Below are 27,582 nucleotides of genomic sequence, written 5' to 3' on the forward strand. Positions count from 1 at the left end.
AACTGGAAGACCACAGCCCATTGCTTCTTCAGACTGAAAGATGGAGAAAGTTCAAGGGGGAGGAAGAAGTGAAATAGAGAAGAGAAGAGCAAAAGCAAAACCAGTGAGTAGGAGGAGGGTGGTGGGCAGCCTGGAAGTGGGACAAGGAATGAAGCATCTGTCCTGGATGTCTGACTCTGATGACTCCCCGAACTTTTCCCTTCACTGAGTGTCCTTGGTTCTGAGTCTTGGCTCTTGGGTCCTTCTAGGAGCTCTGAGGCCCAGAAGCTTCTTTAGAGGGCCAGTTGATGAAACACTGAGCACCACGTGAACTTAGAATGAAGATTCATGGTCATGCACTATGGCAGCTCCTGGCTGTGAACTTGGACCCCACCTTACGGGCTCACTTCCTGGCCAGTGCTATGTATACAATCACTTCCCCTTGTCCCCAAAGCCATCAAGCCACGGACTTACAATCTACCCACTGTCATATTTTTCTGAATCCCTCAAATTGTAACTTTGTTGCTCTTCCAGGAATTTCTTGACCCTCTTGAGGAAGTCCGTCAAGAAACTTGACTCCCTGTTTTAAATTGCTCGTCTTCCCAGGTTTCATGACTTCCTGAAACTTGTCTTAAGATGTCAGTGTATGGGGGGGGGGGGTGCCTGGGTGGCTCAGTGGGTTAAGCCGCTGCCTTCAGCTTGGGTCATGATCTCAGGGTCCTGGGATCGAGTCCTGCATCAGGTTCTCTGCTCAGCAGGGGAGGGAGCCTGCTTCCCTCTCTCTCTCTGCCTGCCTTTCTACCTATCTGTGATCTCTCTCTGTCAAATAAATAAATAAAATCTTAAAAAAAAAAAAAAAGATGTCAGTGTAGGGACACCTGGGTGGCTTGGTCAGTTGAGCGTCCGTCTGACTCTTGGTTTCAGCTCAGGTCCTGACCTCAGGGTCATGAGACTGAGTCCCACGTTGGGCTCCATGATCAGTACAGAGTCTGCTTTAAGCCCTCTCCCTCTCTCTACCCCTCCCTCCTGCTTGCTCTCTTTCTATCTGTCTTTTAAAAAAACAAATAAATCTTAAAAAAAAGATGTTGTTGATGTAAAAATTATTAAGATCATGTAGAAATGTAGAAAGGTGCTGTGATCCAATGCTAGTTTTTTAATTAAAAAGTTGTATATACAACTTAGCATATTTAATTGATGGTAACTGGATAAATATTTTTGTTGTCATGGACAAGAACAAGAATGGAATGTGCAGCTAGGATGGATTAGTGGACAATTCTTTTTCCTTTTATGAATTCCCTCTAAGCAATTGTTTTAAAGATTTTATTTATTTGAGAGAAAGTGAGAGCTAGAGAGAGAGAGCACGCACACAGAGGGAGAGGGAGAGAGATAAGCAGCCTCCCTGCTGAGTGGGGAGCCCAATGCGGGACTTGATCCTAGGGCCTGGGATCATGACCTGATCATGATGGGATCGTGACAACTGAGCCACCCAGATGTCCCCGTCTAAATAATTTTGTTCATAAAAATCATTTGGCCAATATGTTTCCCTGTTCTAGCTCGATGTTGAGAGTTCTGTTTCCTGTCCTGGCGGGGACTGCTTTGTCCAGCACCGGACTCTTGACTCTTCACAGAATCACCATGTTGCCCATCCCCCAGGTGGAAGACCACAGGTGTGTGTGTGTGTGTGTATGTGTGTGTGTATGCATTTATCTTACTCATGATCTCTTAATTTATTTCTTTCCCTTGAACTGTGTTAACATGGCTTTTCTCTCAGAGGTATAGAGACCTCTGAGATCTTTCTTATCACAGATCAGATGCCTTTGCTAAAGACAAACACCTTTACAGATGCAAGCATCAATATACTTTGTAATTATGGCGTATGGAATCCTCCCTAAATGTCTCAAAAGAATTTTACAAATTCTCACTGGAATTAAGTGGCATAGTCTCTGTTATAAAATGGACTGACTGAGGTATCTGAAGTATTTCTCTTTCCTGAGCCCCACCTCCAAGGGAAACAGAATTTGAAGGGAGAGAACCCCCAAGTTTCTGGGTTCTAGTTTTCTAATTCTCTGAACATCCTTTAAGGACTCTGTCTCTTGCCATCATTTCTACCCACCACGAAACCCTGTTGAGTCGAGAAAACACAGCTGTGTCTATCAAAAATAACTTTTGCAAGGGTGCCTTATGGGCACAGTCAGTTAAGTGTCTGACGCTTGGTTTCGGCTCAGGTCATGATCTCGGGGGTCAGGAGATCGAGCCCTGAGTCGGGCTTCATGCTCAGTGGGGAGTCTGCTTGTCCCTCTCTCTCCCCCTCTGCTCCTCCCTCTGCTCTCTGTCTCTCTTTCTCAAATAAATAAAATATTTGGAAAAAAACTAACATTTGCATGTCATTGTTAAAAAACTGAAATGCAGATGTACAGAATTTAGTTATAATTTATTCCACTGCAAAGTGAGCTTCAAACTCTTTTTTCTGTTTTCCCTAGCTCACCCTTTTATTACAAGAGGGTATAACTCAGGAACAGATGGAAGAACGGCACAGGGTGAGTCTGTGGAAGGGGTGCTGTGCCTCTCCAGGGCCCGCTGTTCCCCACATCTCCACGTGCTCACCAACCCAGAAGCTCTCCAAACCCCGTCTTTTTGGTTTTTTTAATGGAGGCTTCGTTACATGGGCCTGACTGATGAAATCATTGGCAACTGGTGACTGATTCAACCTCCAGCCCCTCTCCTCTCCCTTGAGCCCCACACTCTTAATTTCAAGGATGGGGGATGGGGAAGGCATAAAGGAGTGAGCTCCTTAGGTAAGACTTCTTTACTCTGTGAGCTCACCATGCAGCCTCTCCTCAGGGGAGTCTCTCTAGTTCACTGGCCGTGCTGTCCTGGGTGAGAGAACTCTGATGCCTTGGCTGCCTGTCCACTCTCCTGGTCACTGGGTACACCTGAGCCCTTTCTTGGGGCTTGAGAGGCAGCTGGATCCTTGCCACGGCTGGGCTCTGGCCAGATAAGCAACTCAACTTGAAAGGTTTGGAAGGAAGCTCCCTGGCCTCCGCCCGTCCATGCCTCGAAACCAGCAATGTTAACCGCACCAGGGTCCCAGCCCACTCAGCTCTCTGTCAGGCACTGGGGCCGAAGGAAGGTGGGGGTGGCTTGCCAGTTTTCTTTGAAAGGAAAGGAAATGAGGGATCAGGTTGTTGATTCCTGCGATTGTACCCAACAAGAGTATCTAAGCAAGGGGAAATTACCAGCTTATTATAATAGCATGCACTATCTCTGAGCTCAGGAATACCTCCCAGCTCCAAGATCTTAGTGCTCAGGCATTTCTTGTGATAAAGTAATTCAGAGTCTACTTGATTAAAAAGCATTATTGCCTCATTAGGAAGACTGGTTTGTTAGGGTAAAAGTGATACTCTTTGAGAGGCCAATGTGTAGAATTCGGAGAAAAGAGATGTCTGGAAATCATCATTCATTCTTCTCTTAGGGTTCATGGAAGTTGGTGTGGTTGCCCAAATGAGGGAAGTTGATGGGGTTGCCTAACCTAGGAACTATGGGTGAGACAGTCTCCCTTCAGCCATTCAAGGCCTTTCTTTCTTTCTTTCTTCCTTTTTTTAAAGATTTTATTTATTTATTTGACAGAGAGAGATCACAAGTAGGCAGAGAGGCAGGCAGAGAGAGAGAAGGGGGAAGCAGGCTCCCCGCCGAGCAGAGAGCCCGATGTGGGACTCGATCCCAGGACCCTGAGATCGTGTCCTGAGCCGAAGGCAGAAGCTTTAACCCACTGAGCCACCCAGGCGCCCCATCGAGGCCTTTCTATACCAGAGAACTACCATTAATATCACACTCCTTATGTGCCACTGGGCTAAGGTCTTTACAGGCCTAGCTTTTCATATTTATTTCTCCCTATTGCTCTTCGGGCAGTATACTTAGCCTAAGGCCCTCACCTCTTTAAAAAGGAAAATAGGAAATTGAAGCTCAGAGAGGTGAAGTGACTTGCCCAATTTCCCAGGAGTAGTGAGTGGTGGGGCTGATTTTCAAAACCCAGGTTCATGTGACGCCAAACGCTTTCCCCCTTGTCCCTGGTCCTTCCTAACTTCAGGCGGAAGTTGTCAGAATTGCTATCAGGGGGACTCACTGGAGGTTGGCACCGTGTGCTCTCTGGGATGTGCTCTGTGTCTGCTGGTTTGAAAGACAGCAGTGAGGGAGGACAGGGCTTCCCACTGAGAACAAGACCAGGATCTGGACCAAACCCCCGAGGTTAGAGAAGAGTGGGTCCAACCAGCAGCAGTGAAAAGAGATGTGAGAAAACTTACGCTATTGTAGTCTCATTATATCGCTTAAAGGGTCTCTTGTCAGCCAACAATGGTCTTCAGTTGACCTGGAAAAAGAAAACATATTGCACTGCTGTTTATTTTCACTCAAAATGCTAAGTTAACTGAGTCTCTGGGCAGAGAATTTTTTTTTTTTTGGCAGAAAATTTTAAATTATAGTCACTTTTTTTTTTATTATTAATCACGAAGAGGGCTTTATAAAAATCCTGATGGTGAGCCACAATTCCCCACACAGTGGAAGCAATCATGACAGGAGTCAGTGGACAAGTGGTTGGAACAGAGTCACAAGCTGCCATGGTAACTGGGGGCAGGGGCAGAATGAGAACTTACAGTCTCTTGTTGCAATCTGGTTTTTTGTTTCCTTCGATTGGTAAACCAAGGCTGAGATCAAAACCACCTTTGTTTCGAGCCCCCTCTCTCTCAGCAATATCTTGTATGTGTCAGGTCCTTTTATTTGGTTTTCCAAAGCACTTCCACATCTCCCGTCTCGCCGCACACTCACAACCCAGTGTGGGGTCGGACATTCTTATTTCAACTTAGAGATCCGAAAGCCGAGGCCGACGCTAGCCAGGAGGTTTGCTATGGGCCTAGAGATCGCTCCTGGCAGCGTCACAAGTTCAGCATTCTCTCCTGCAGGTCGCTCTGCCCGGCAGCTGATCCTGCCTGAAACCGAGCAGGGCACCCAGGGTTCACACAGAGGTGATGACTCCAGGCCACGGCTGTACAAGTGCAGGAGTGGATATGAATAAAGCTATAAAAGTGACTGCATTTTCAGACCTAGACATTTGCACGAGGATCAACGGAGCCATGCGAGACCTGTCACTATCTAGTCAAAGGAAATCCCTTGGCTTTTTCCATCTTTCTTCTTTTCCCTTCCCCTCTACTTCCCTTTCCTCCCTCCCCGCTCCCCCTGCTTTCCTCCATCCCCCTTTCCTTGGTCAAAGCAGAGTTCACTGACAAAACCAGGAACAATGCAGTCAGGCTCATGTTCTCACTGACTGGAGAACTGTGCAGAATCAGAGCTCTGTGGTCTCAGGCTCCTTGTCCCACACTTTGGCAGGTGTGCTCTGCATTGATCAGGGGGCAGAGGCTTTCAGTCACCCCATGGGGACTGGGGAGGAGGACACAGCCATGTCCCATGCTGAGCATGATTTCATAGAACTGGTGCACTGTGTCCCTCATCATCAAATAAATGATCTGAGCAACCTCATCTCAGCAGGTTCCAGAAGCAGAACAGCCCCATCTAAGGTATCTGCTAGGAGAGCTGTGAGAAGAGCTTTCCTGGGCAGCGGAGAGAGAATCATCTGGTTGAGGACTCAGTCAGTCTCTGCCACTCGAAAGCCTCACTCAAGGAAGGGACTGAACTTCTCCAAGCCTCAGATACCTGATCTGTAAAACGGCAAACCTAACAGCCTCCCCACAGGTTGTTGGAAGAATGAAGTCCCAAGCACAGTGTCAAGCAAACAGCAGGTACTCAATGAATGTTAGTTCTCTTCATACCAGTTCTTTCTTTAGGATTCCCAAATGAGTGACCCCATTTGAAGGGTTAATTCTTACCCTGAGAAATCACAGTCTCTCTACGGACTTTGTTATATCTGAAGGCCAAGGCTAGCTTGAGTGTGGGCAAGTGGGGCCAGCTTTGAGAAAGAGGAGCCCGGTATTAACTGTGCATTTCAAAGGTTTTATGAAGTCACAGAATCGAATTCTTACATTGGTGATGTCTCCCCTCACTGAACCGGGGCAGAGGGGATCCCTTCTGGCTATAAATCAACCTTGTATCACACTTATTCTGATCATAATTATATAATTGTTCATGAGACCGTTTTACATCTACACACTCTCCAAGAGCAAAGATGAAGCCTAGCACAGTGCCTGGCACACCCAGGGTGAATAATGAACAGAAAAGTTCCCACTTGCCTTATCTCCTTCCAGCCAGATCTCAGTTCTGTTAGTGACCCAAGAGCTGGGATGACAATCTGCACTTTAGAGATGAGGAAACTGAAGTTTCGAGAGGTGGTACCACTGTCAAGGCCATTCAGTAAGTAGTGGTGGGACAGGCCCTTCGGCCCAGACCTCCAGACACCACATCTTGGGCTCCTTTCCTCTGTACTCCTCTGCCCTTTGAGTCGTCAGCCTTGCCCTCTTGTTGAGGTGGTGGTGACACTGTATAGGAGTTCCTCTCCTTGGAGCCTTCTGTCTGGGCATGTCATTTGGTGGCCAGCTGCCACAGTTTGAGTGCTGAAGATCTCCTTTCCACCTTAGCCCATTGAACAATGGCTTAGTTATTGGTTGACGAGCGCCCCATCTGATGATGGCAAAGCGAGCCCAGACGTGTCTGGCTACACGGGCCTCAGGGAGCAGAGCCCCTGGCAGGAAAGATTCCCAGAGCTGGAACTTAAGTCGGTTAGGTTTGTGCTGTTTGTTAGGGGCAGGGGTGAGGGGGGTGCTTGACATTCAGCTTCAGTACTTTAGAAGATTGGCCATTCCATCCATTCCTGTTTGCTTTTCTACCCTTCTGATCCCCTGCAAAAACAAAAACAAACAAACAAACAAACAAAAAAACCAAAGCACTTAGGGCAATTGAGTCTCAGTTTATATCCTCAATTCTTTTTTTTTCCCTCAATTCTCTTTTAATTGCTATTCATTCTTTACTAATTAACCACATCTCTGATTCAGACAAGTAGTAAACATCCAACCCTCTCCTTTTCCCCAACAAACCCAGTTCACAATCTTGCCTTACTGTTCTATTACATCCATCCCCCCCTTTTATCTAATCTCCCCCATCTCTGGGGATTCTTTTTTTTTTTTTTTAAGATTTTATTTATTTATTTGACAGACAGCAATCACAAGTAGGCAGAGAGGCAGGCAGAGAGAGAGGAGGAAGCAGGCTCCCTGCTGAGCAGAGAGCCGATGCGGGACTCGATCCCAGGACCCTGAGATCATGACCTGAGCCAAAGGCAGAGGCTTTAACCCACTGAGCCACCCAGGCGCCCCTCTCTGCGGATTCTTGAAGAACACTTGGGGATGCATGTTCCAGGACAAATTGAACTTATGTTTACCAGACATAATGGGAAAACACGTGAACTGAGAGTAACCAAATGTGTGTACGTGGCCCAGTTTCCCTGTGTCTTGTCGTGAGCTGGGGATGAATGATTTCATCTGCTTGGGTTTAGTCAGTGCATCTCCAAAGCCGCAGGGGCTCTTCTCTATCTCTTGTGTCCTTTAAGTAAATTTCCTTAAGCCCTTGATGACAAATCAGGGGCAGGAATGTCTTAAGAGCCACAAGTGAACAGCTCTCTCACTGCTCTGGAGCTCATTCAAGGTTCTTTATCAAGAGTTGCAGGCAGAAAAGGTCATCCTTAAGCCTGCTGTGGTCTGGAAGTGCTGGTAACAAGATTGTCTTTGTAACTACTTCCTTAAAAAGACTTCGGAGCTCTTTATGAACACAAACAATCGCTGAGCTGATAGGGACAGAACAGTAGCACTCCTTCTAATGCGGATGGCATGTGCTTCCCGGTGACTCTCTCACGGAAGCTGCTCTATCCCTCCAAAACCTGCTTGGACAAGTGGTTTCCCTGGGCGCTGAGGCCGGCTTGAGAGTCCACGTAGGCTGAGAGTCAGCACAGACGGGAGAGAGCTGAGGCTGGTCAGGCTGCGGTGGCCAAGAGAATAGGGCAGGATGGGCCAAGTGGCAAAATCAGGGGTGATGTACCAGGGCTGGGTGAATACCCTTCCTCAGACCATGTGGTTGAGCAAGTCTATAGGCATGTCTATAGGTCAAGCAAGTCAAGCATGTCTTTAGGCAGCAAGGAGCCAAGAGAAGAGGCAAGGTCGCAGAGCAGGAAGGAAACCGGAGCCCAGCATGGGGAGCAGAGCAGACACTGGGAGGCCCAGGGAAGCCAGAAGCACAAGTGACAAGGATAATGGGAACAGTAAGTGGCAGTAACAGGTTTATCACTAGGTTAATAAAACCTCTGACTTAACAAGTGAACATGGACTGAATACAAAGGGGGATCAGAGCCACATGTATCTGACTCCATGTATGCTCCGTATACTTAATACACAAATGTGTGAAAACCGGGCAGAAATGAGCAACAGGTGATGATAATATGCACTGGAAGCCGAACCCAGACCCCAATGCAAAACGCCTAGCACAGTGCCTGACATATCCTAGGTACTCAATAAACAGGTCTTTTTCTTCCACTGCTAACCCTCCCCCAGCTTCCTAGAGAATGGACCGATATTGTGAAGCCACTTATGTGTTACTAGGGTCAGTCTAATTGCTTCGGAAAGCTGTTCACCGCGCACCCGCGCTGTGCTATTTACCTATTCTAAATGAATTTCTTTGTGTCCAAAGGAAAATGCAAGACCTTATCAGGCTGCACTGTACCATCTGCAGAGTTTGAGCTGGAACGCACCCTCTCTGCTCTCCTATCCAGTCCCTAACGTGGGCCTGGCACACGACTGAGGTGGGGGATCTGAAGGAGGTTCTTTTCCACGTGGCATTATATTTAGGGGGCTTGTCAGTAAGGGCTGCGACATACCAAGGCAGCGACCCCGGGAGCCAGGACGCACTCTTCCTGGGGTGGGGCGGGGAGGATAGGCGGCTCCCCCAGCCCTGCCCGCCGCTCCCACGGAGAGACCCGGGTTCCCAGGTGAGCGCGGTCCCGCGGAGCGCGGCTGAAGTCAGGCTACAACTCACCTCGCAACCGGGGCTCGGGACCTGCTGCGGGCAGGGCGTTCTCCACCCACCCCTCCCACCCCCCGCACACGGTGACATCATGTGTTTAGGGCTGAGTAGCTCTATAAAAGCGGCCCGCGCGGCGCCTGGCGCCCACAGAGCAGACGCGCTCGCACTGCGGGGCTGCGCACAAGGTCCCCAGCGCGGGAACAGACGCAGCGGGAACCCCGGCTGTGCGCTGGCCCTGACCCCGGCCCGGCCCGGCCCCTGCCCTGCCCTGCCCCACCACGCGCGATGTCCCGCAGCCTGCACGCCGCCGCCGCCGTCCTCCTGCTCCTCTGCTTACTGGAACAGCCGGCAGCCCCGGCCCCGCTCCACGGTAAAGTGTCCGCCTCCTCCTCCCTCGGTCCCGAGCGCGCGCAGCCATACCTGGCTGGAGGACTGCCTGCGGGGCTCACTAATGCAAAAGCAGAATCATTTCGGGGAAGCGTACTCTCCAGGGGCGTATTTTTGGACAAATTGGAAAAGGCGTTTTTGGAAAATTCGTTTTCCTTAGGCGGGCACGACCTGTTGCAGTGGGCGGAAGCTCGTTGTTTTGGGATGAAAGCATGCTCGTGCATTCTTGGAGCTCTCCCCAGGTCTGGAGGGGTGGTGGGGAGCTTCCTAAAGAGGAAGAGAAAAGGAACCAAGATTTAAAATGTGCCCCATCCACGATCCATGTGCAGGTGGTCGAGGAGTGAATGTGGCGTCGGAGCCGCCTGATTTAGCCCCAAGGCTTTGCAGGGCCCCAGCTGCAGCACCTTCCCACAGTGGTGGATGCTTTTCTTTACCATTTTTACCTACAAGTCAAGGGGATGATGCATCCCATTCTTAATCATTGTTTTTCTCCAGAAGGGCTCTACTATCTTGACCGTGAGTGTGTGTGCACTCAGAAGAGCATACACACCTCACTTCTGAGTGTAATTAGAGCTCTTAACCCTGACAGGCTGAGGGTGCCCAACGGGTTGGCAGGAGGAGGTGTGGGGACCTGAACTGGAGGCTCCGGTCATGGCAGTGAGTTTGGGTGCGTGGCCAAGGTTAAGGTTAGTTAATCCTTAGGAGCAATAAGAGGATGCCAAGCTTTTGCCTGCCTCTCCAACTGCTGGGGGAGCACTTTTCTGGGAGTAGGTAGTAACTTTTGTGGAAACTTCCCGGGTAACTAATGGTAGCTCCTGCCCTTGATGGAGTTTGTTTCAAGTTGTGAGGACATTTGTAGGTTCTACCATTCCTGAGTGGAGGTCCTGGGCTGAGGTTAGGCTGAAACATTTGTAGGAGAGCTGAAAGTGACTGTGATGGCTGGAAATGGATCTGCCCTTTCCAGACATGTGGTGTGGGAAATTGATCCTGCTCTGTAGCATGAAAACTCAGAGCCTCCCTCTTTCTCTGCTGGAGGTCACTGTGTCAATGAGGCTGGGTGGGAGGGAGGCGGGGAGCTGGCCTGTTGCAGTGTTGGCATTACTCTTAATTCAACTTAAATCCACTGGCTGGCAAGATTTGGTTGATATTATTTCCCTTGTCTGGTCCGGAAGAAAGAGAGGGTTGGGGGACACCTGAGTGGCTCAGTTTGTTAAGCACCAGACTCTTGATCTCAGCTCAGGTCTTGATTTCAGGATCATGAGTTCAAACCTTATGCTCAGCTCCATGCTGGCCTCCATGCTGGGCATGGAGCCTATTTAAAAAAAAAAAAAAAAAAATTTTTTTTTTGGTGGGAGAAAATGGTTATATGAAAGTGGAAATTAATTTTTAAAACTGTAGACTTTGACATATATTCCTCTTTTGAGAAAGCTGCACAGGAAGCTGAAGTTCTGCTAGAAATCTCTCTTGTAGTTACAAGGTGTTCAGAGACAGGCGAGAAACAGCCGTTCATTGGCTCTTTCCAGAAGGCCTGTTACTGCCTTCACTATGGGGCAGCTCCTCCCCCCTTCCCTCTCTTCCCCTGCCTTGTCATTCCCTCCCTCTCCTCCCTCTCTCCCTAGCCCCTGCCCTTGCTCCTGCCCTTTCTCATTCCCGCCCCTCCTTTGCCTTCCCACTCTCCCCATTCTCCAAGTTGGGATGGGGGACCTTGCAGGCAAAAAGCCACTTTCACCCCACACTGAGTAGCCAGCCTGCCTACCCCCAGGTTCTAAGAACACTGTTTTTATTCTGTTATTCCTCCTGGAGTTTTCTTGGCTGCTTAACTGCCTCAGGGGACAAGGTCAAAGCAAAGGTCACCGAGATGTAGCGTGTCAGTATTAACCCAAAGTGGGGAGTGGAGGGGGTTAAGCTAGGTAATGAGGCCAAAGTGTAGTCTGCCCTCCCTGAGCATTTAAACTCCCAACATTTGGCACCGGGGAATGTGTGAAAAAAATGACTGGAGTGGGGAGAAGGGAGCAAAAGAAGGTGAGGTCACATGTCTTCTGGAGAAAACCCTGGAATGCTTAGTTGCTGTGGGAAACATTTCAGTGATTTCTGTGGAGCCTGCTCTGCCTGAACCTGGTTGGAGAGCTGGGCAGTTTCTGGCTGCCCCCGTGACGGTTCCTCAGAGAAGGTTCTAGCATCCAGAGCAGGAAGCAGGCAGGGCCCTGAACCCCTGGCCTGGATCCTTGTCTGTCCCACTTCCTAGGTGAGCACTCAGACCTTCTCCCTGCCCGGTACAGAGTAGGCCTGCAGGTTCTAACAGGCATCATGCTGGGCCTCCCAGGTCTCCCACACAGAAGAGACAAAATGTCCCTCCTGGCAAAACCTGTGCCTTCAGGAAGCCTCCAAGGTGTAGCTGCATGGGCCTTGGCCTGGCCTGCCTCCTGCGTGTGGCCAGGACTCCTGCCCTAAACAGGAGGTGGGAACCGTGAGATGCTATTTCCAAATAAAACAAACACGCGTGCATATGCATATCCCTTAGGGAGTCTTCCTCTGGTCAGTTCTGAGCTGAAGAGAGACCAGGCTGGGTCCTGACCTTCATCTGATGGACCCCCCCCCCCGCCTTCCTTGGACAGAGCTGCTTCTCTCCAGCCTCCCGCTCCCGAGTCCTTCCAGACACTGTCATTTATACCCAAAGCACCAAGGCCTGAGGACCAGGTGGGCTTGCTCAGAGAGAGGAAGACAGGAAAGTTTACACCGGATGCTGCAACTTTTAAAGAATGCGTCCCCGGTCCTGTGTCACCACTGGAGGTCTCAGTCCCCGATGTCCACTCTGTGGCCCGGTCCCCGAGCTTCCTGCAGTATCACCTGGATGCCACACCTGAGGATGAGCCAAGACTGACAGGGGAGATGGCGTAGCAAGCTTTGGTAGGGAGAGCTCGGAAGAGGTGGAATAGTAAAGGCGATGATTTGATTCGGGGGCAGGTGCCGTTAAACTCCTGGCCCAGGCCGGACGGCTGGGAGGCAGCAGTCGTGTTTTTGGTGGCCGTGAGGACGGACTCCCGGATTACTTGTGAATGTTTGTGTGCTGAGCTTCCAAGTGCTCTGCCCAGCTAAGTGGCAATGGCCTGGATTCTTCTAGCTCTGAATTCCAGAACTAGTTCTGAAATCCAGAACATTTTCAGACAAAAATGCCTGGAGAGATTCAGAAAAGAGGTTGGAGCTTGGTTCCAAGGCAATGCCTTCCTTGTTCCTTTTCAGGGTCGTTTCAGCCAACGGGCTGGCAGTTCATTCCCTGGGGGGTTTGGTTCTGCCTGTCTTCATCTAATTGCTAATTCCGGTTCATCTTGGGACTCTTAACTCTCCTGGGGTGCATAGCAGGTTTTAGGGGGTTCTATGGACCTCTTGAAATTAATCATACATGAAATTTTGTGTGTCCAAGCCTATGGGCATTTTTGTGAGAAAGAGGTCTGGAAGTACTCACCAGATATTCAAAGGTGTTTGAACACCAGCCTCCTCACTCCTTGCACTACCCGAAAGATGGAGAAGGAGACTCAGAGAGTTCCCGAGTTTACTGGAGGGCCTGGCAAATGTGCAGAGACACTTCTTAGCAGACACTGGTCTTCCACTGCATGGCAGGGGACTTTCATTTGCTTATGGATAAAGCAAGGTGATGGCTGCAGGTGGCCCCTTGGGGACCTCGCTGCTTCTCTTCTGGGGAGGAGGTCAGTAATACCTCAACCTACACAAATCAGGGAAGAACCATACAGGCCTGTTTTATTGGGATCTGGAGATACTGTCCAAATTGAAAAAGGCTTCAAGGTGCCCTAGGGACCAGGAAACTAGCGAGGGGTTCCAGGGGTTCCAGGGGTTCTACAAGGCTTTATTAAAAAGCCTTGTAGAACCATCTGATGCTTTAAACCATGTCCAAGTGTAACTGGCTATTACCATTTTCAAAATTACCATTTTGAAAATTAAAAACAAAATTAATTAAAAGCACGGAGGCAAAGAAAGGAACCAGAACTACAGAAAACCATGAGATTAAACTAGCTTTGCGAAAGCAGCAAAATCCTCTTTTCGCTTTTAAAAATCACCATTGACTCGAATAGGAAATGCTCAGTTGTGGTTAAGGTTGAAGGTTGCTGGTCAGTTAGGTCTACTGCAAATCAGTTCCCAGGAGAGAAAGGGGAGGTGAGAACCTTCCACTTCTGACTGTACCCTGTGGTCCAGGCATCGTGGTGCCATGAGAAGCCAGGAGAGGCATTCGGAATTTGAAGAGTCCCTCTCACTGGGTGTGTCCTCTGAGACACCCTGAGTCTCAGGGTCTCTGTGAGGTGAAGAGGGAGGTTTCAGGCAGGGTACCAAGCATACAACCTGCAACATTTTTTTTTTCCTAAGTATGTTTGGATGTAGGAACGGGGGACTTGTGTGCGTGAAGGGTGTGCAGTGGGAGGTGGTAGGTGACTTCCGTGATATTCCTGGCAGAGCCTCTCCTACGCATTCTCTCCACCCCTGGAATTCTAACTCGGGGGAGGGTGGCAGCTTCCTCAAAGAAAAACTTTTCATTTGGAGGAAAGTTTTCTCCTCCTTACGGACTGATGTGAATGGCTCTCCAGGGTGTGTGTGTTTGGTGGAAGAAAGCAAGAGGCTTAACAGTGTTTCCAGTATGCTGACATCTGTGTGCAGAAATGGGCAGAAAAAATGTGATTACGTACGTGTGAGTAGTCACACTGTGAAAATGCTCCCAGCAGCTCATAAAACTGGCTCTCTCTTCTGGAAGCAGGGAGATTGAGTGGGAGGAAGAGCTTTTACTCCCTTTGGGAGTTTTTGGGTTTTGCAACTTGTGAATTTTTTTTTTTTTAAACACATATTCAGAAGATAAAATTTGGCTTCTCTAGGATCTGAAAGGCTTCTAATCAAGAAGCCCCCTCCTTCACTCGCGAGTCCCGGCTCCCAGTCACTGCCCCGTGCCCCCCTCTGGTGTGCAGTGGCTCTGGGAAGTGGCTGATCTGATGCAGACTCTGACAAAGTCTGCCATCTGGGCATCCGCCTCCTTTCCAGCCGCACCCATTTCAAAATCCAATCTATAGCATTTTCTCTCGCTGGCTCAAGCTCTGTGGTACTTACTTTATTTTGTTTTGTTCTTTGCAGGATCCAAGTGGAGCTATTTTGGTAAGTAGAGATCTTAAATACTTTTTTTTTTTTTTTTAAAGAGTGATTTACTTTAGAGAGCCCGAGCGGGGCGGGGGAGGGGCAGAGAGAAAGAGAATCTCAAGCAGACTCTGCATAGAGCACGTGCCTGACATGGGGTTCGATCTCATGACCCTGAGATCATGACCTGAGTCGAAATCGAGAGTTGCACCCTTCACCAACTGCGCCAGCCAGGCGTCCCCTTAGATACTTTTTGGAGGAGACCGTTGTATTTAATGAAAAAGCCCAAAATGCTGTGATCTGCGGAGGTTATCGCGGAGGTCGAGAATAGTGACTCTGATATCATGAAGAGAATAAGAAGGCTTCTTTAAAGAACTGTTTGCACAGGCTGTGTGTGGTTCTTTCTCCAAGCACAGGAGCCTGCCCTGTGCATTCAAACTGTGAATCCTAGCATTCGGCTTTCCAGAGTCCTGCAAGGATTTCTACCAAACCTCCCAGGTGACTGTGCCTAGGTTACTCCAGATTGCAGGGGCGTTGGGTGGGACAGAGATCTTCTCCTCCATATGACATTTATTCTACAATAAACAAAGAATAAAGGGCTCCTTTCTGGAAGTTTGGCTCAGGCCCCAGAATTTCAGCTGTCCGCGTGTCTAGAATTAACGTCTTGCTGCCATGTTCGTCAGTACGTGGAGTTCCGAGGTGGTGCGGGCCCATCCTTACTGGGACATCACGTATGCAGTGGGGTTTGGGGGGATTGGGTCAAGAACGACATTTGACATCTCGGGCAGACCAGCAAAATAAGCAGATTGCAATCAGTTCAGCTGGTGTGTGAAATGAACTGGGAACCTGGTCATCAACTGGTGTGGGAATGGGAGGTGGTGCCCTGGGTGCACGGACAAGTGCAAGGACATTCATGTCTTGTGAGGGGCAGTCAGGAGCACTGGGCAAGACAGACTGTTCCAGAAAGAGGAGGCTGGAACTGGCCTCCTTGACACAGGAGGAGGGATGACCAGCAGAGGAGTTGATCCCAGCAGAAGCAGAATCCACAGAAAGGTCTGACTTAGATTTTCAAAAGCTAGGCTTTGGCTGTTTATTAGCCCGGGAGGCACAGAAAATTCACTGCGCTAATTCACCAACCACCTACAGGCCAAGGTCTCCTCGGCTCCGGTGTTGCATGGCTCCATCGTTACTAATATCCCTTACGTACTTACTTGTGCAAGAAATGCCGCTACGTGGGTGGGTGATGAGAAGGGCTGTGCTCTGTAGTGGAAGAACTTGCAGCTCCCAGTTCAAAGCTGAAAATGGCAGGTAGGGTATAAAGGTTCAGTGCTCTGCTGGTTCCGAGGAAAGAGAGTGCTCGGGCTGGATGCCCAAGGAGGGCTTCCTGGAGGGGGAGGGCTTTCCTCTGGACCTTGGAGGATGGAGAGGGTTCAGTGGGGGTAGGAAGGAAGTGCTGATGGCCAAGATGATGATGGATCCCATGAGCTGAGGCAAGAAACAAGATGGTATTTGGGGGATGTGGCGCAACATCCACAGAAAATGTTCTAGGGAAGCGATTAACTCTAAGGTCAGAAAGAGACGTTGGGTCGAACAGGAGAAGACATGGGCAGGGGCAGGCTGGACCCTTCCCATTTTGTCCCAGAGATGAAGGGGCAGCGCAGGGAGTCATCTGTGTTTTAGGGAGAGTCACGTGGCAGAGAGGAATGGAGTGGGAAGGATGGGGGACAGGAAGAGCTCTGGCCTTTGCACAGTTCCTATTTGATGTCTTCCCATCCAGCTTGGGGATGGCAGGCAGATGGAAGGAGAGGCAGGACAAATACTTGACTCAGGAAGACTCAGCAGAGTCTGGACCATGTTGGGGGGTGACAGGAGCAGCGCAGAAGCATTGCTTTCTGACCGCTCACTCTGGCCGGCCCTCCCTCCCACATCCCCTGCACCACTGGAGCCGTGCTGAGGAAGCAGAGGGCAGAGTCTAATGGTGTGGGACATGCATAGGCTGAGTGCAGAGAAAATCTGGCTTTTGTTGAGTGCACTGAATGCACATGATGTGGGGTCAGCCCTCGGGGGGGCTGGGTGAAGGAGGACAGATGCAGGGAGGCCAGGGAGGCGGAGGCAGACAGGTCCAGGCTGGCAGCTGGCACCAGTGCTCAGAGTCATACAGGGAAACAGAGGGCCTGGCATAGGTGTTGGGGGGGAAACGGGTTCCAAGCCCTGAGGGCGGCACTGGCAAGTAGAGCCAGATGTCATGTGCTGGCTTTCCCAGGGTGCAGACCTCAGCTACTTTGCACGTAGATGCTGCTGAGTCATCCTGATCCAGAGGCCTCCCATGGCTTGGAACACAGGGTAGGACTTCCAGAAGCACATGGAAAGAGAACCGTACTCCTGTTTTCCCTCCACAAAGTCACCAGGCTGACTTCCTGGATGGCCTGCCTGGAGACAGGAGGACCTTCTGGTGGTCAAGCTGGGGCCCACCCTGCCCCTGTGCACCTCTCTGGGGTGGCTGAAGCAGCAGGTAACTGTGTCCTGGGTTTAGAATTGCTGAGCAGGCCATCCCCACCGGGAACCAGTCCCAAATCAGTCCTGCTGGGCCCCAGCAGCTCCTCCACCCTGAACCGGGGGGCAGTGACAAGTCAGGTTGCCCTGTGAGCAAATGATCAACTCCAGCTTGCCGAAGTGAAATCTCTGCTGTTAGAAGTCAAGGTCGCAGGTGCCCTCCTGCGGTGGGGGTGACGGGAAGGAGGTACAAGGTGGGTGCGGGCTATGTTTTGTTCCTTGGTGTGGGGGCTGTGTTCAGGTGGTGAGAAGTCATCAAGCTGTTCACTGTTCACTGATGACACACTGTTGGGTATGTCTGTTGTAGTCAATAAAAGAGTTAACAAATTCCAGCTGGCAGGGAGAGTCATCCTTACACTGGAAGGTTTTTTGGCCCTTCCCCACAAAAACCAAAAAAAAAAAAAAACAAAAAACAAAAAACCCTAGTGTGTACAAAACAACAGAGCAACCAAAAAGAATGACTGTGTTGGCATTAAGGACCTAAGAGCACGTCATGTGAGCAGAGAGTGGGCCCCGTGCTCCAATCCTGAGCACACCAGACGTTGCGTTGGGGCTCCCCAGATGTGAGCTCGCTCAGAAGCAGATGTCACTGTCTCTAGAGATCTGGGAGGAATAAGATAAGCCTTCGAAGGAGAGAGGATGGATGGGGAACAGGGAAGCCAGGCCCTCCTCCTGGAGACGTCCGCCTCTCCTGGAGTCCAGGGCCCTACCTGCAGGGTAGGTACCCCTCGGGGCCAGCCTCTCCATCCCCACGCAGGGAACTCAGGAATGATGGTGGCTTGGCCTGGGGATGCCAGACAGTGGGCTGCAGCCCCTCACAGGCCCTCCTGCCCAGCTTCTCTGCTGTGGTGGCAAGGTCCTGGGCTCCGGCAGGACTCCGCAGGACCCAGGCACTGCCGCTGCGTTCCTCGTGCTGCTCTCTCTCCTTCATCCCAGACCAGAGATTCCCGGTCTTAAAGGATTTCCTTTGAGAATCAGGAAGGGATCCCTCATGGAGCCAAACCCCTCTGGTTCTCCAGGCTCCTGCCTCCACCCACGTTCTGTCCCAAATCTGCTGGAATATTAGGTTGCCACAAACTTTCCCTGGCACGTGACATCCTTCCCAAACCCTAAGAACTAGATGTGAAACGTGGAGGGAGGCTGGTGGTGGTGGGGGGGGAAATCTCTCAACTTTCTATTCTGTAGTCGGGATAAAGGTGCCGCGTGGCCTCACACCCAAATGCAGTTCAGAAGGCAGACTTGGAGCTCAAGGGTGAACTTGAGACAGCAGTGAGGGGGCACGTGCAACTAAAAGGCTGATTTCATTAAGAATAGTTCTTGGGGTCGCCTGGGTGGCTCAGTGGGTTAAAGCTTCTGCCTTCGGGTGAGGTCATGATCCCAGGGTCCTGGGATCGAGCCCTACATCGGGCTCTCTGCTGAGTGGGAAGCCTGCTTCCTCCTCCCTCTCTCTCTGCCTGCTTCTCTGCCTACCTGTGATCTCTGTCAAATTAAAAAAAAAAAAAAAAAAAAAAGAACAGGTCTCGGCTTTACCCAAGGTAGAGATGGTCAGCCAACGGCAAACACTCCCGTGAGCTCTCCCCCAGTCCAGCTGCCGTCCTGAGGATGAATGTGAAGAGGCACAGAGAGCTCTGAGGACAGAGGCGAGAAAGGCCAGAACGTGTTTTTCATACCAGGGAGCTGAATCCCTATCCTTGTGTGTTGGGGGATTTCCCCTAAGGCTAGCAATCCAACCCACTATCATTTTTGTGATCTGTGCTGTAGTTCCAGTCACTGCTAATTGAAGTTGGGACATCCAGGCTCTGTTAGGATGTGGTGTGGTGTGGTGTGGTGTGGTGTGGTGTGGTATGGTTGGTCCACCAACTCAGAATTATTTCTCATCTCTTCCGAGCTGCAGAATTGAGGTTTGTGTGTTCTGGGGGCATCTTGGCCTGCATTTCAGTGTTCGCATCTGGCCTTCCCAGCAGGCTCAAACAACAGAGAAGCTAGGATTGGTTCCTAGAGGTAGGTATAGAGGCAGGGGAGTAAGGGGAGGCAGAACTGGAGAGTGCACAGAGCCCAGAACCAGGCAGACCTCCATGAATATCTGCGAGGCTGCTTTCTGGCTGAATGGCCTTAGGAAAGTAACTTAACCTGTTGGAACGTAACTTAACTCCCCTCTGAACTTCAGGGTTTTCACCTACCAAATGGAAGTTTGGCTCAGCAGCCTCAGTGTCCCCGGGGACTGGGATGCCCTTCCCGAACGAACTGGAAGAACTAGAAGTGAAACAGGTTGGGGGGATGCTGGGGAGAAAAGCCCAACCCCTTCACTCCTGCCCTTGAGCAGTCGCAAAGGCACCTTGTTTGATTTTGTTAGAAATGCGCATTCTTGGGCCCATCCCAGATCTACCACAAACAAAAAGCTGGGGCTGGGCGCCCCTGCAGTCTCTTTGCACAAGCCCACCAGGGGCTTCTGATGCCCCAGTCCAAGCCTGAGAAGCACCGGCCCGCTGTAGGGAGGATTAAGTAAGACAATGTGGGGAAAGAAGCTGGTGGTGCTTGGCACAGAGCAAGCACGTAATACAGCTAATCACCGTTTTCCACCCCTCTGCCCCCCGCCACATGGGGGTGGGATGGGGGTGGGGGGATTATAGTAGCTAATATGTGAGAAAATGCCTCGTAAGCTCTGTAGCCCCAGACAAATGTGAGCTGTGTTCGAAAGGGCTGGCTTCTTCATGCTTTACTGAATTGCCTGAGTTTTTAATAGCAAGGGGGTTACTGAACAAATAGGACATTTCCTTTGTAAGAAAGGGATTAAGCAAAAAATACAGACTCCTTACAGGCCAGGATGTTCTTTCTAGCCATGTCCTTCAGGCCACGGTGAAGTCAGACCTCATCTCCCTGGTGCTTTCTGGCCTCTAGGGACCAGTCCCTGAGACATCCTCAGCCTCTCAGTCCAGTCCCCGGGGAGCCTCACGGCTTATCCTTAATGGAGCCAGGATAGAGGCCCTGAACCTGGGAAGAAATCAGAGGTTGGACTGTTAGGATTTGGAGCTAAGTAAGCCCAGCCCCAGGCAGGAGCCCTCACCCACCAGAGGCAGAGTAAAGCCTTAGGACTGCAGGGTGAGAGTGGGCTGACCAGAGCAAGGAGCGGGTCCTGTCAGCCTCTGGCTTTGCTTAGACTTGCCCCTTCTGCTTCGTGCCCCCCCCCCCCGGGCATCCAGGTGAGGGCAGAGCACAGCCCTCCAGGAGCTGGTGAAAGCCCTTGGCAACCCATCCTCAGCACATAGAGAGATGAGCTCTGGGGTAAACTAGCTCCAAAGGAAGATTTAAGCCAAAAAGGCTTGACTTCAAAGCAGATGTGTGAAGGAGGCTCCAGGCAGGGACTGGAAAGTCTGGTTTTCCATGAAGAAGAGAATGGATCAGAGATTGTTCCAGCAATTTCCTGGGGAGGGAGGGAGGGCCCTCTTTTCTGCTCTGCTGCTGTCCTCCTGTGCAGTGGCCACCATAGGGGTGAAGGGTGCAGGTATCACTATGGAGCCCAGAAGCACAGCCAGACTTCCGGGGGCCACACCGGGTGGCCATGGACAAAGACGATAATTCATTGATTCTCAGATACACATTTTTTCCCTATATTTTAGTATCTCAAATAGGGGTAGATCATCAGTGGTGTCTGGAAGCAATGAAATAGGGTAGTTGATCCACGAATGCTCGCTGAGAAGCCCTCTGTCACAGGCCAAGAACACAAGGAAAGGAGCTGAAATGATTAATTTCCACAATTAAATAGTGAAAACAGTAAGAGCAAAGAGGTCGAAGACTAACGGCCAGTATGTACAGTGTCCAACACAGCACATAGCAATGATGGGGAACCATATTTGATTTTCAACTGTAACTTTTTCCAATTTTCAATTCATGTACACTTTTTGGTAGTGTTCAATAATATTACAAGTATATAAACAAAGTAATTTGGGTGCTCTGTATATGTGTATGTGTGTGTTTCAATAAAAGTTCTTCTTTAAGGACCAGGCAAGCTCCCTAAATCCCTGACAAGCACCGGATTTTATGCCAACCAGGAAGGAACAAATACAAGGACAGCACTTCCTTCTGTCTGTAAAGGTTGACTCAGAGCTGGTCTAGCCCTGCACAGTTTGTTAAGCTCCTCTTAACGTTTTAAACGGTGTTGCAATCATTAACTTGTGACCAGATCAGCGTGTGACTTCTGGGCAAACTGGATGAGACCCGTCTGGATCTTGGAAGGACACCTGGGCAGTCAGGGCAACGGGTTCATGCAGTCCCCCCACCTTCTGGGACAGCTGGCTCCGGAAGGCCTCCTTAGTTATGATGAAAGTGAGATTTACCTAAAGCAGGCAGCGCTGACATTGGCCAGTGATACAGCAGCCGCTCCCTGGTGGTAAAAAGATGAAAAGTATCACTCCTCTAAGGTCCCTTAGAAGAAGGGAAACCTGCAAGTGGAGTGGGGAAGGGAGGAAAGGTGACTGAAGGTTGTAGAACAAAGATACTCCGTAGCAAGTCTGAGGCAGTCATGCAAATGACTGTGTTTGCCTTTTAGTTTTGGCCACCAGGAACCCTAGGGCAAATTGATTTACTGTCTATTGTCCTATGACCCAGAGATCTAAAGAACCTTTCTCCTATTACCCTTCCAGGTTCTAGATTATTGTTCCTGCTCCTGAGCCAAATTGTTATAACAGATAGATTTGGGGAATTTTTAGCTAGAAGGGACCTTAGAAGAGTAATACTCTTCTTTTTCTACCACTCTTTTTTTCCACAGCCCTCTGTGGATACTGTTGTTTCAAAGATTTTCTATAACAAATTGATATGTTAGTGAAATAGTTAATTGTCCCCATTTGTTATTATTCAAAGACAGACACAGAAGCCCATCAAAGTTTTCAGTTAGCCCAAGGTAATGGGCTCACACTCATGCTACCATACTGATGAATCCTGAGGGCCGGGGACTGGACTAGATGCTGAAGAAAGGGTGCCTGAGGCTGGCATCTGTCATGCTGGGACTGGGAATCTGGGAGGACACCATGAATTGGATAGGGCCTTCCAGTACAGAAAGAAGCGGTACGGAAGAGACCCCACCTTGTGTTTGGGGAAACACTAGAGAAAGCTTCCTAGAGGAGGGGATATCTAAGCTGAGACCTGGAGGACAGATGAAAGCTCGCCAGGAGACGGGCAGGACGTGGAAGGGCACTGGGGGCTGAGGGACAAATTGTTCCGTGACCACCTAGGCTGGTATGTTCTGGGAACGACCAAGGAACTCGACATGAGGGGCTGGGGCAACAGGCTGGGGCCAGAGCGAGAGGAGCTCCTGAGCCGGCTGAGGAGGTGGGGGCCTCATTCTGGAGGCAGCTGGGGACTGCTGGAATGTTCTAAGTCGAAACCTGAGGGGATCAAATAAGCGTTTTAGAAGGAGGACGTTGGCTGCAGGGTGGAGAGTGAAAGGAGTGTGAAACGCTAGACAGAGGGAGTTCAGAAGGATGTGGGAGAGGGGCTTGGGGGTGCTGAACCAAGGGAGGGGCAGTGGGGGTCTTGACCTGTTGGTAATTCAGCTGGAAATGTTGACACCTCATAGAAATGTAGACGCAATGCAGCCTGCTTGTGGATGAGTGTCTGTCTGTTCCAACTGGCATCCAGACTGCCGTAATTGCCTAGGTGTGACCCCGGGATGGGGGGTAGGGTTGGAGGGGGCCGAAACTGACACAGCCAAATCCCAGCCCTATTTATGAATGAGGCAAGGGAAACTCAGGGTTCCGCAGTGGCCCAAACAGAGGATGAGGCGCCGAGCCAGGACCAGAGCCTGGGTCTCCGGAGTCCCATCGCACGTGCTTTCCTGGTCGTTCGGCAGATGCTTATTTCATAGCAGGTGTTGTGCGCCCTACACTACACATCATGACACTGTGTAAATGCCATTAAGGAAAGGCGAGGGTTTTTTTTTTTTTTTAAAGTAAATAATCGAATTTGCCAAGAACAAATTAGGCCAAATTAACTTGTTTTTCTTCCCCTCATTGGGACAAAAGGCTTAGTGGTTAAGAAAACACAATAGACTTAATACCTTTTGACACAGATAATAAACATTGGATACGGTTCCTTGTGCCACTCTCATGGGAAATGTAGATCAAAGACCAGTGTGGTTGCTAGGGAGAAAAAAATTAATAGATTCCAGCCCTTGTTACTGTTGGCAACACATGGATGTTACTCTGGTTGGGGTTCCTCTAGAGGTAACCCTGGATCTATTTCCTTCTCAGATTCTTTGGAAGAGGATGGGCAGCTACAGAAATGTGGTGGTGGGAGTCGGGATGGGAGTTGGAAGGAACCACCGTGGAGCCGGTCAGACAAGGGGGTCAGAGCGAGTGGGCTGGGCGGCGGGGGCAGAAGGAGCATCCCTGGGCGAGTGTGGCCGCTGCGGGACGAGGGCAGCCTGCAAAGACTGAAGGGATGTTGAATGCCAGGCTGCTGTGCTCTGCCGCTCTGGGTGCTGAGGGAAGGAGGGCATGTGTGTCACTCACACACAGACACACACTCGCACACACGCATGCCTGCGTCCGTAGTCATGTGCATGGCTGCATCCTGGGATACGTCTACATTCGCACACACGCCGACGGCCATCCCCTAGCCTGTGAACTGGGCTTCGCCTCTCAGCTGGCTTCTGACTTATGGCATGGGCGTTTCTATCCCCCTGCTCCAAGAGGTACTCCTCGGGTGAAACCTCCAAGGGACTCCTCAGTCCTTCCTCCTGGCAGCTCCCCAAGAGTCTCCCCGGCTGTTGGCAAACCTTTTGGTGATGCTGCCGCCAGTAAGGATGATGTTGGGAAATTTCCATCCCTGAGTGAGACTGAGCGTACAAATCACACTGAGTGTGCAAAGCTGCCTGGTCAGCAAACTTGTTACACCTTGGAGAAAACTCCGCTGTAGGAGCCTAACATTCTTCTTGCACATAACCGCTGTATGAAACACAGATACTTCTTCCATTAATAGCCAGGGGCTTGCTTCCCAGTGAGGATCAACTTGTCCAGTTACCACTGGACAATGGCGGTTTTCCTTTTTGTTTTGTTTTGTTGTGAGCATAAGCCCGCTGCAAGCAGGGCAGTGTTCCAGGGCCTCTGCTGGGTACAGGGGGGTGAGCAAGGAGCCCTTCCCAGCTTCAGGGAGAGTCATCCAGAAAAAGGATGTAGCTGCCCAGGGGCTGCTCAGGCAGATGCACAGACCCCAGCCCAGGGAAGGTGCTCAGGAAACATTTGTTGAGTGAATGTGGAAGAACGGTTTATCTCTCTGTTTATTTTTGACTCTGGGAGTCAGGGAAGGCACCAGGGAGAGGGTAACACTTGATCTGGAGTGATAGGGTTTCCGAGATGAAAGCAGGTAGAAAGCAATGCTGCATCACCATGCATATCTCATTCCAAGTACAGGGAGACCACAGGGAACCCTGGATCTGTTTTCCGGTGAGGTGAAGGGGAGTACTTGCTCTAAATGGTTGGCAAACAGCCCTCAAGAGAGAAATGAAGCATTGAGACAATTTAGCTCAGAAGGACGTGGGGCCCAGCATGTCTTGGGAGCCTATCACTTCTGGACAGCGTGCATTCCTCACCATGGGAACGGGGGAGGTGGGGGCCGCCGCTTTCCTTCTGTGAGCAAAGCTCAGGGCGACTGGGAGATGTGCCTGAGGTCGCACGGCTTGTAGGTGGCTGAGCTGTGATGGGCACCTTGGCTGGATGGCTCCTGAGCCCATGACCTTCCTGTTGTACTTTGTGCCTCTTGGGAGAGGAGATGGGAAGTAGCCTGCAGAAGGATTTCAGGTGAGAGAGACCCATGCAAAAGCCAGTTTTCTCACTAAAAAAGGAAAACTGGGGGAGTAGCTTTGCAAAACAGCAAGAGGGCAATAGGTCAGCTATCGGAAAGCACTTCCTCCTTGTGAAAGCTGGGAAGTGAACTGAGTCAACATCGGGTCCAGGTTTTGAGGCCAGTCACCCTTCGCTTTAGTTCAGGTTCCCCTGTGGGTGACTGTACAAAGTTCGAGTCTTTTATCAGATCCCTTTACTTCATTATTTCCAGAGTCCCCAGGGAATACTGACAAGGTCACAGATGCCTCCATCACTGTTCTTCCCCTCTGGCTCTGGACAGACACCCAGGGCGTACCTGTGGGTCACCACTCACCAGCCTGTAACTGCTGTCACTGCCCGGGCTCCGTGCCCGCTATGGCACTTTGGGAGCCGCCACAGTGGCAAGTGTGAAGGACTGGGGTCGGAGGCCATCCTTGCTGCTTACTGGCACTGTGACTTTGGGCATATATCATCCGACCTCTGTGCCTCTGTCATCTCCTCTATTTATTTATTTGACAGAGAAAGAGAGAGAGCGCACTAGCAGGGGAGAGGGAGAAGTAGGCTCCCCACTGAGCAGATGTGCGACCTGATCCCAGGACCCTGGGATCATGACCTGAGCCGAAGGTAGACACTTAGCCATCCACTGAGCCAAGCAGGCACCCCCTACCGCCTGTTTTTGTAGATAAAATTTTCTGGGCACGCAGCCATACTCACCATTCACACAGTTCCTGCGAGGCTGTGGCGACATGAGGCAAGGCTGGCAAGTAGTGACAGAAACCGTACAGCTCAGAAATCATAAAATACTGGCCATCTTGCCTTTTGCCAGAACATGGCAGCCGACCTCTGATACAGAATGACGCCTGGCACCTAGTGAGTGCTCCTTACATGGCAGCTTTAAAAAAACAAAAAAACTCATTAAGCCTTGGAATTGAGCAAAAAAATTCAGTTCGGACCCTGGGATGATAGTCAGTCTAAAAGAAAAATCTTCAACAGATGTGTCTGTGCACAGTACTCCCTGAGGGCAACGATCATTCCTTTGCCCATGGGTCCCCCACCATCACGTAGGCACCAGTCTTGCTCTCCTGGCCCAGAGTCCTCGTGTGCTCCCTCTTCCCTGTCTCCAGGCCTCTATTCCTCTTTCTGGCCCAGGATGATTCACAGTGAGAGCACCCAGTCCCTTCAAGAAAAATCTCCACGCTGTATGGTCTGGCCCTTCTTGCTTATGCCCAAATGAGGCAGTCCCAATAGTCCGTCCAGTCCAGGCCGCCTCAGCCTTCGCGCTACGAACATTCTGGGCAGGATAATTCTGTGTTGTGGGGGGCTGTCCTGCACATGACAGGATATACAGCCTCATCTCTGGCTTCTACCCCGTAGGTGCCAGTAGCACCTGCCAGCCAGGGCTCCAGAATCTCTCTAGACATGGCCAGATGACAATGTTGAGAATACGGACTTGAAGTCTGAAATACCATCACAAGTGGGACAACAACATTCCTGTCTAAGACACCTAAATACATATTTAGAAAAACAGTGTCCTGGGCATGGACGCAGACCTGTGAAAGATGCATCCAGTTTGTATCCCTGGATCACTAAATAGAACACTCAGCATCCCAGCCTGAAGCACCCTGTTTGGATGGTCTTGGCTGGGGCTACGGTTTCAGGGAGACCCTGGGTGGGGCCCTGCCTCACGTCCGTGTAGTGGAGAAGGCGGGTCAAAGTGCTCCACCCGGCAACATGGGGAGGGCCTCCCCGTGAACCCATTTCTGCTTCCTCCCCCAGAATCTGGAAGTTGCTTATGAACCCCATACCTGCCCTACCCCTCATCCAGGCCAGTTTTTCAGCTTCATCGGTTTGTACATCTGCCTCGACCTCAAGTGACAGGAAGAAAGCGCTGGTGGCTTGAAAAGAAGGGTTTATTCACCAATTCACTTATTCTTTCCACCTGCCCTGAACTTATTATTCTTGGTGGGCTGGTCCTGGGATTAGAGATAAGCATGACACAGCCCTGGCCTTCAACGGGTTGACAGCCAAGGGCCCAGCAGCCGTGTGAGCCAGCAATTACAGTGGGGCAAATTAAGTGCTGGTACACCAAGGCACTGGTGCTGTGGACACCAAGGGAGCACGAAAGGCCTCTGTTTGGGGGAGAGAGTGGCTGTCAGGCCTGCCTGAGGAGCGGATTCTTGAAAGACAAAGGAGCTAGGCAAGGAGTCTGTGGGAACGTTACTATGGATGGGCAGATGCAATTAGGGCAGAGCAGGGCTTTCCATGGTGGACCACAGAGGTCTGAAGAGGGAGTGAGAGCACATGGCACAGAGACACAATCAGGTGTCGGCTGCCTAGTGTTGGAGGAGTGGTGATGGGAGACTCTTACTGCTGGGTCTCTGGTGTTTCAGCAAGTCTGTGGGAAGAGGTGCATCTGATGGCTTTGGTTCCAGACTATCATTTCAAGGATGTTTACGTAGCAGATCATTTTATAGGCTAGAGGGGGTATCTCCCTGCAGGGCAGAGAGCAGATTTGTTTGCTGCCCAGTAAGATAAAGACAAGGTCTCCCTTGGGAGTAAAGTTGGGTGGGCTTGCCGATTGCCGCTCTAGAAGATTGGGATTTCCTAAACGGGGAGTTGCATGGCCATGATGCTGAGCAGTTGGCATGTGCAGGTGTCACCCAGCCCTCGCCGTGGCGCCCCGTGGAACCGGGCTTGGCAAACAGGC

The 27,582-nt window shown here is 50.6% G+C and overlaps 1 protein-coding gene across 5 annotated transcripts in view; it reads left to right on the top strand.

Moving 5' to 3' along the window:
- The first annotated feature begins 9,142 nt into the window (after positions 1-9,142).
- The window catches only part of CA12 (carbonic anhydrase 12), a 55,794-nt gene continuing 37,354 nt past the window's right edge, over positions 9,143-27,582 (top strand). For 4 of the 5 annotated variants that reach the window (XM_082737281.1, XM_082737282.1, XM_082737283.1 and 1 more), the window contains exons 1-2: positions 9,154-9,358; positions 14,506-14,526. In XM_082737281.1, coding sequence (XP_082593407.1) covers positions 9,274-9,358; positions 14,506-14,526 — 106 coding nt within the window. In that variant the 5' untranslated portion in view covers positions 9,154-9,273. Of the gene's footprint in view, positions 9,359-14,505; positions 14,527-27,582 lie in introns of all 5 variants that reach the window. The other variant, XM_082737280.1, reaches the window with a different exon arrangement.

The sequence above is a fragment of the Mustela nivalis genome (assembly GCF_964662115.1).
Source record: "Mustela nivalis genome assembly, chromosome: 6".
Lineage (NCBI taxonomy): Eukaryota > Metazoa > Chordata > Mammalia > Carnivora > Mustelidae > Mustela > Mustela nivalis.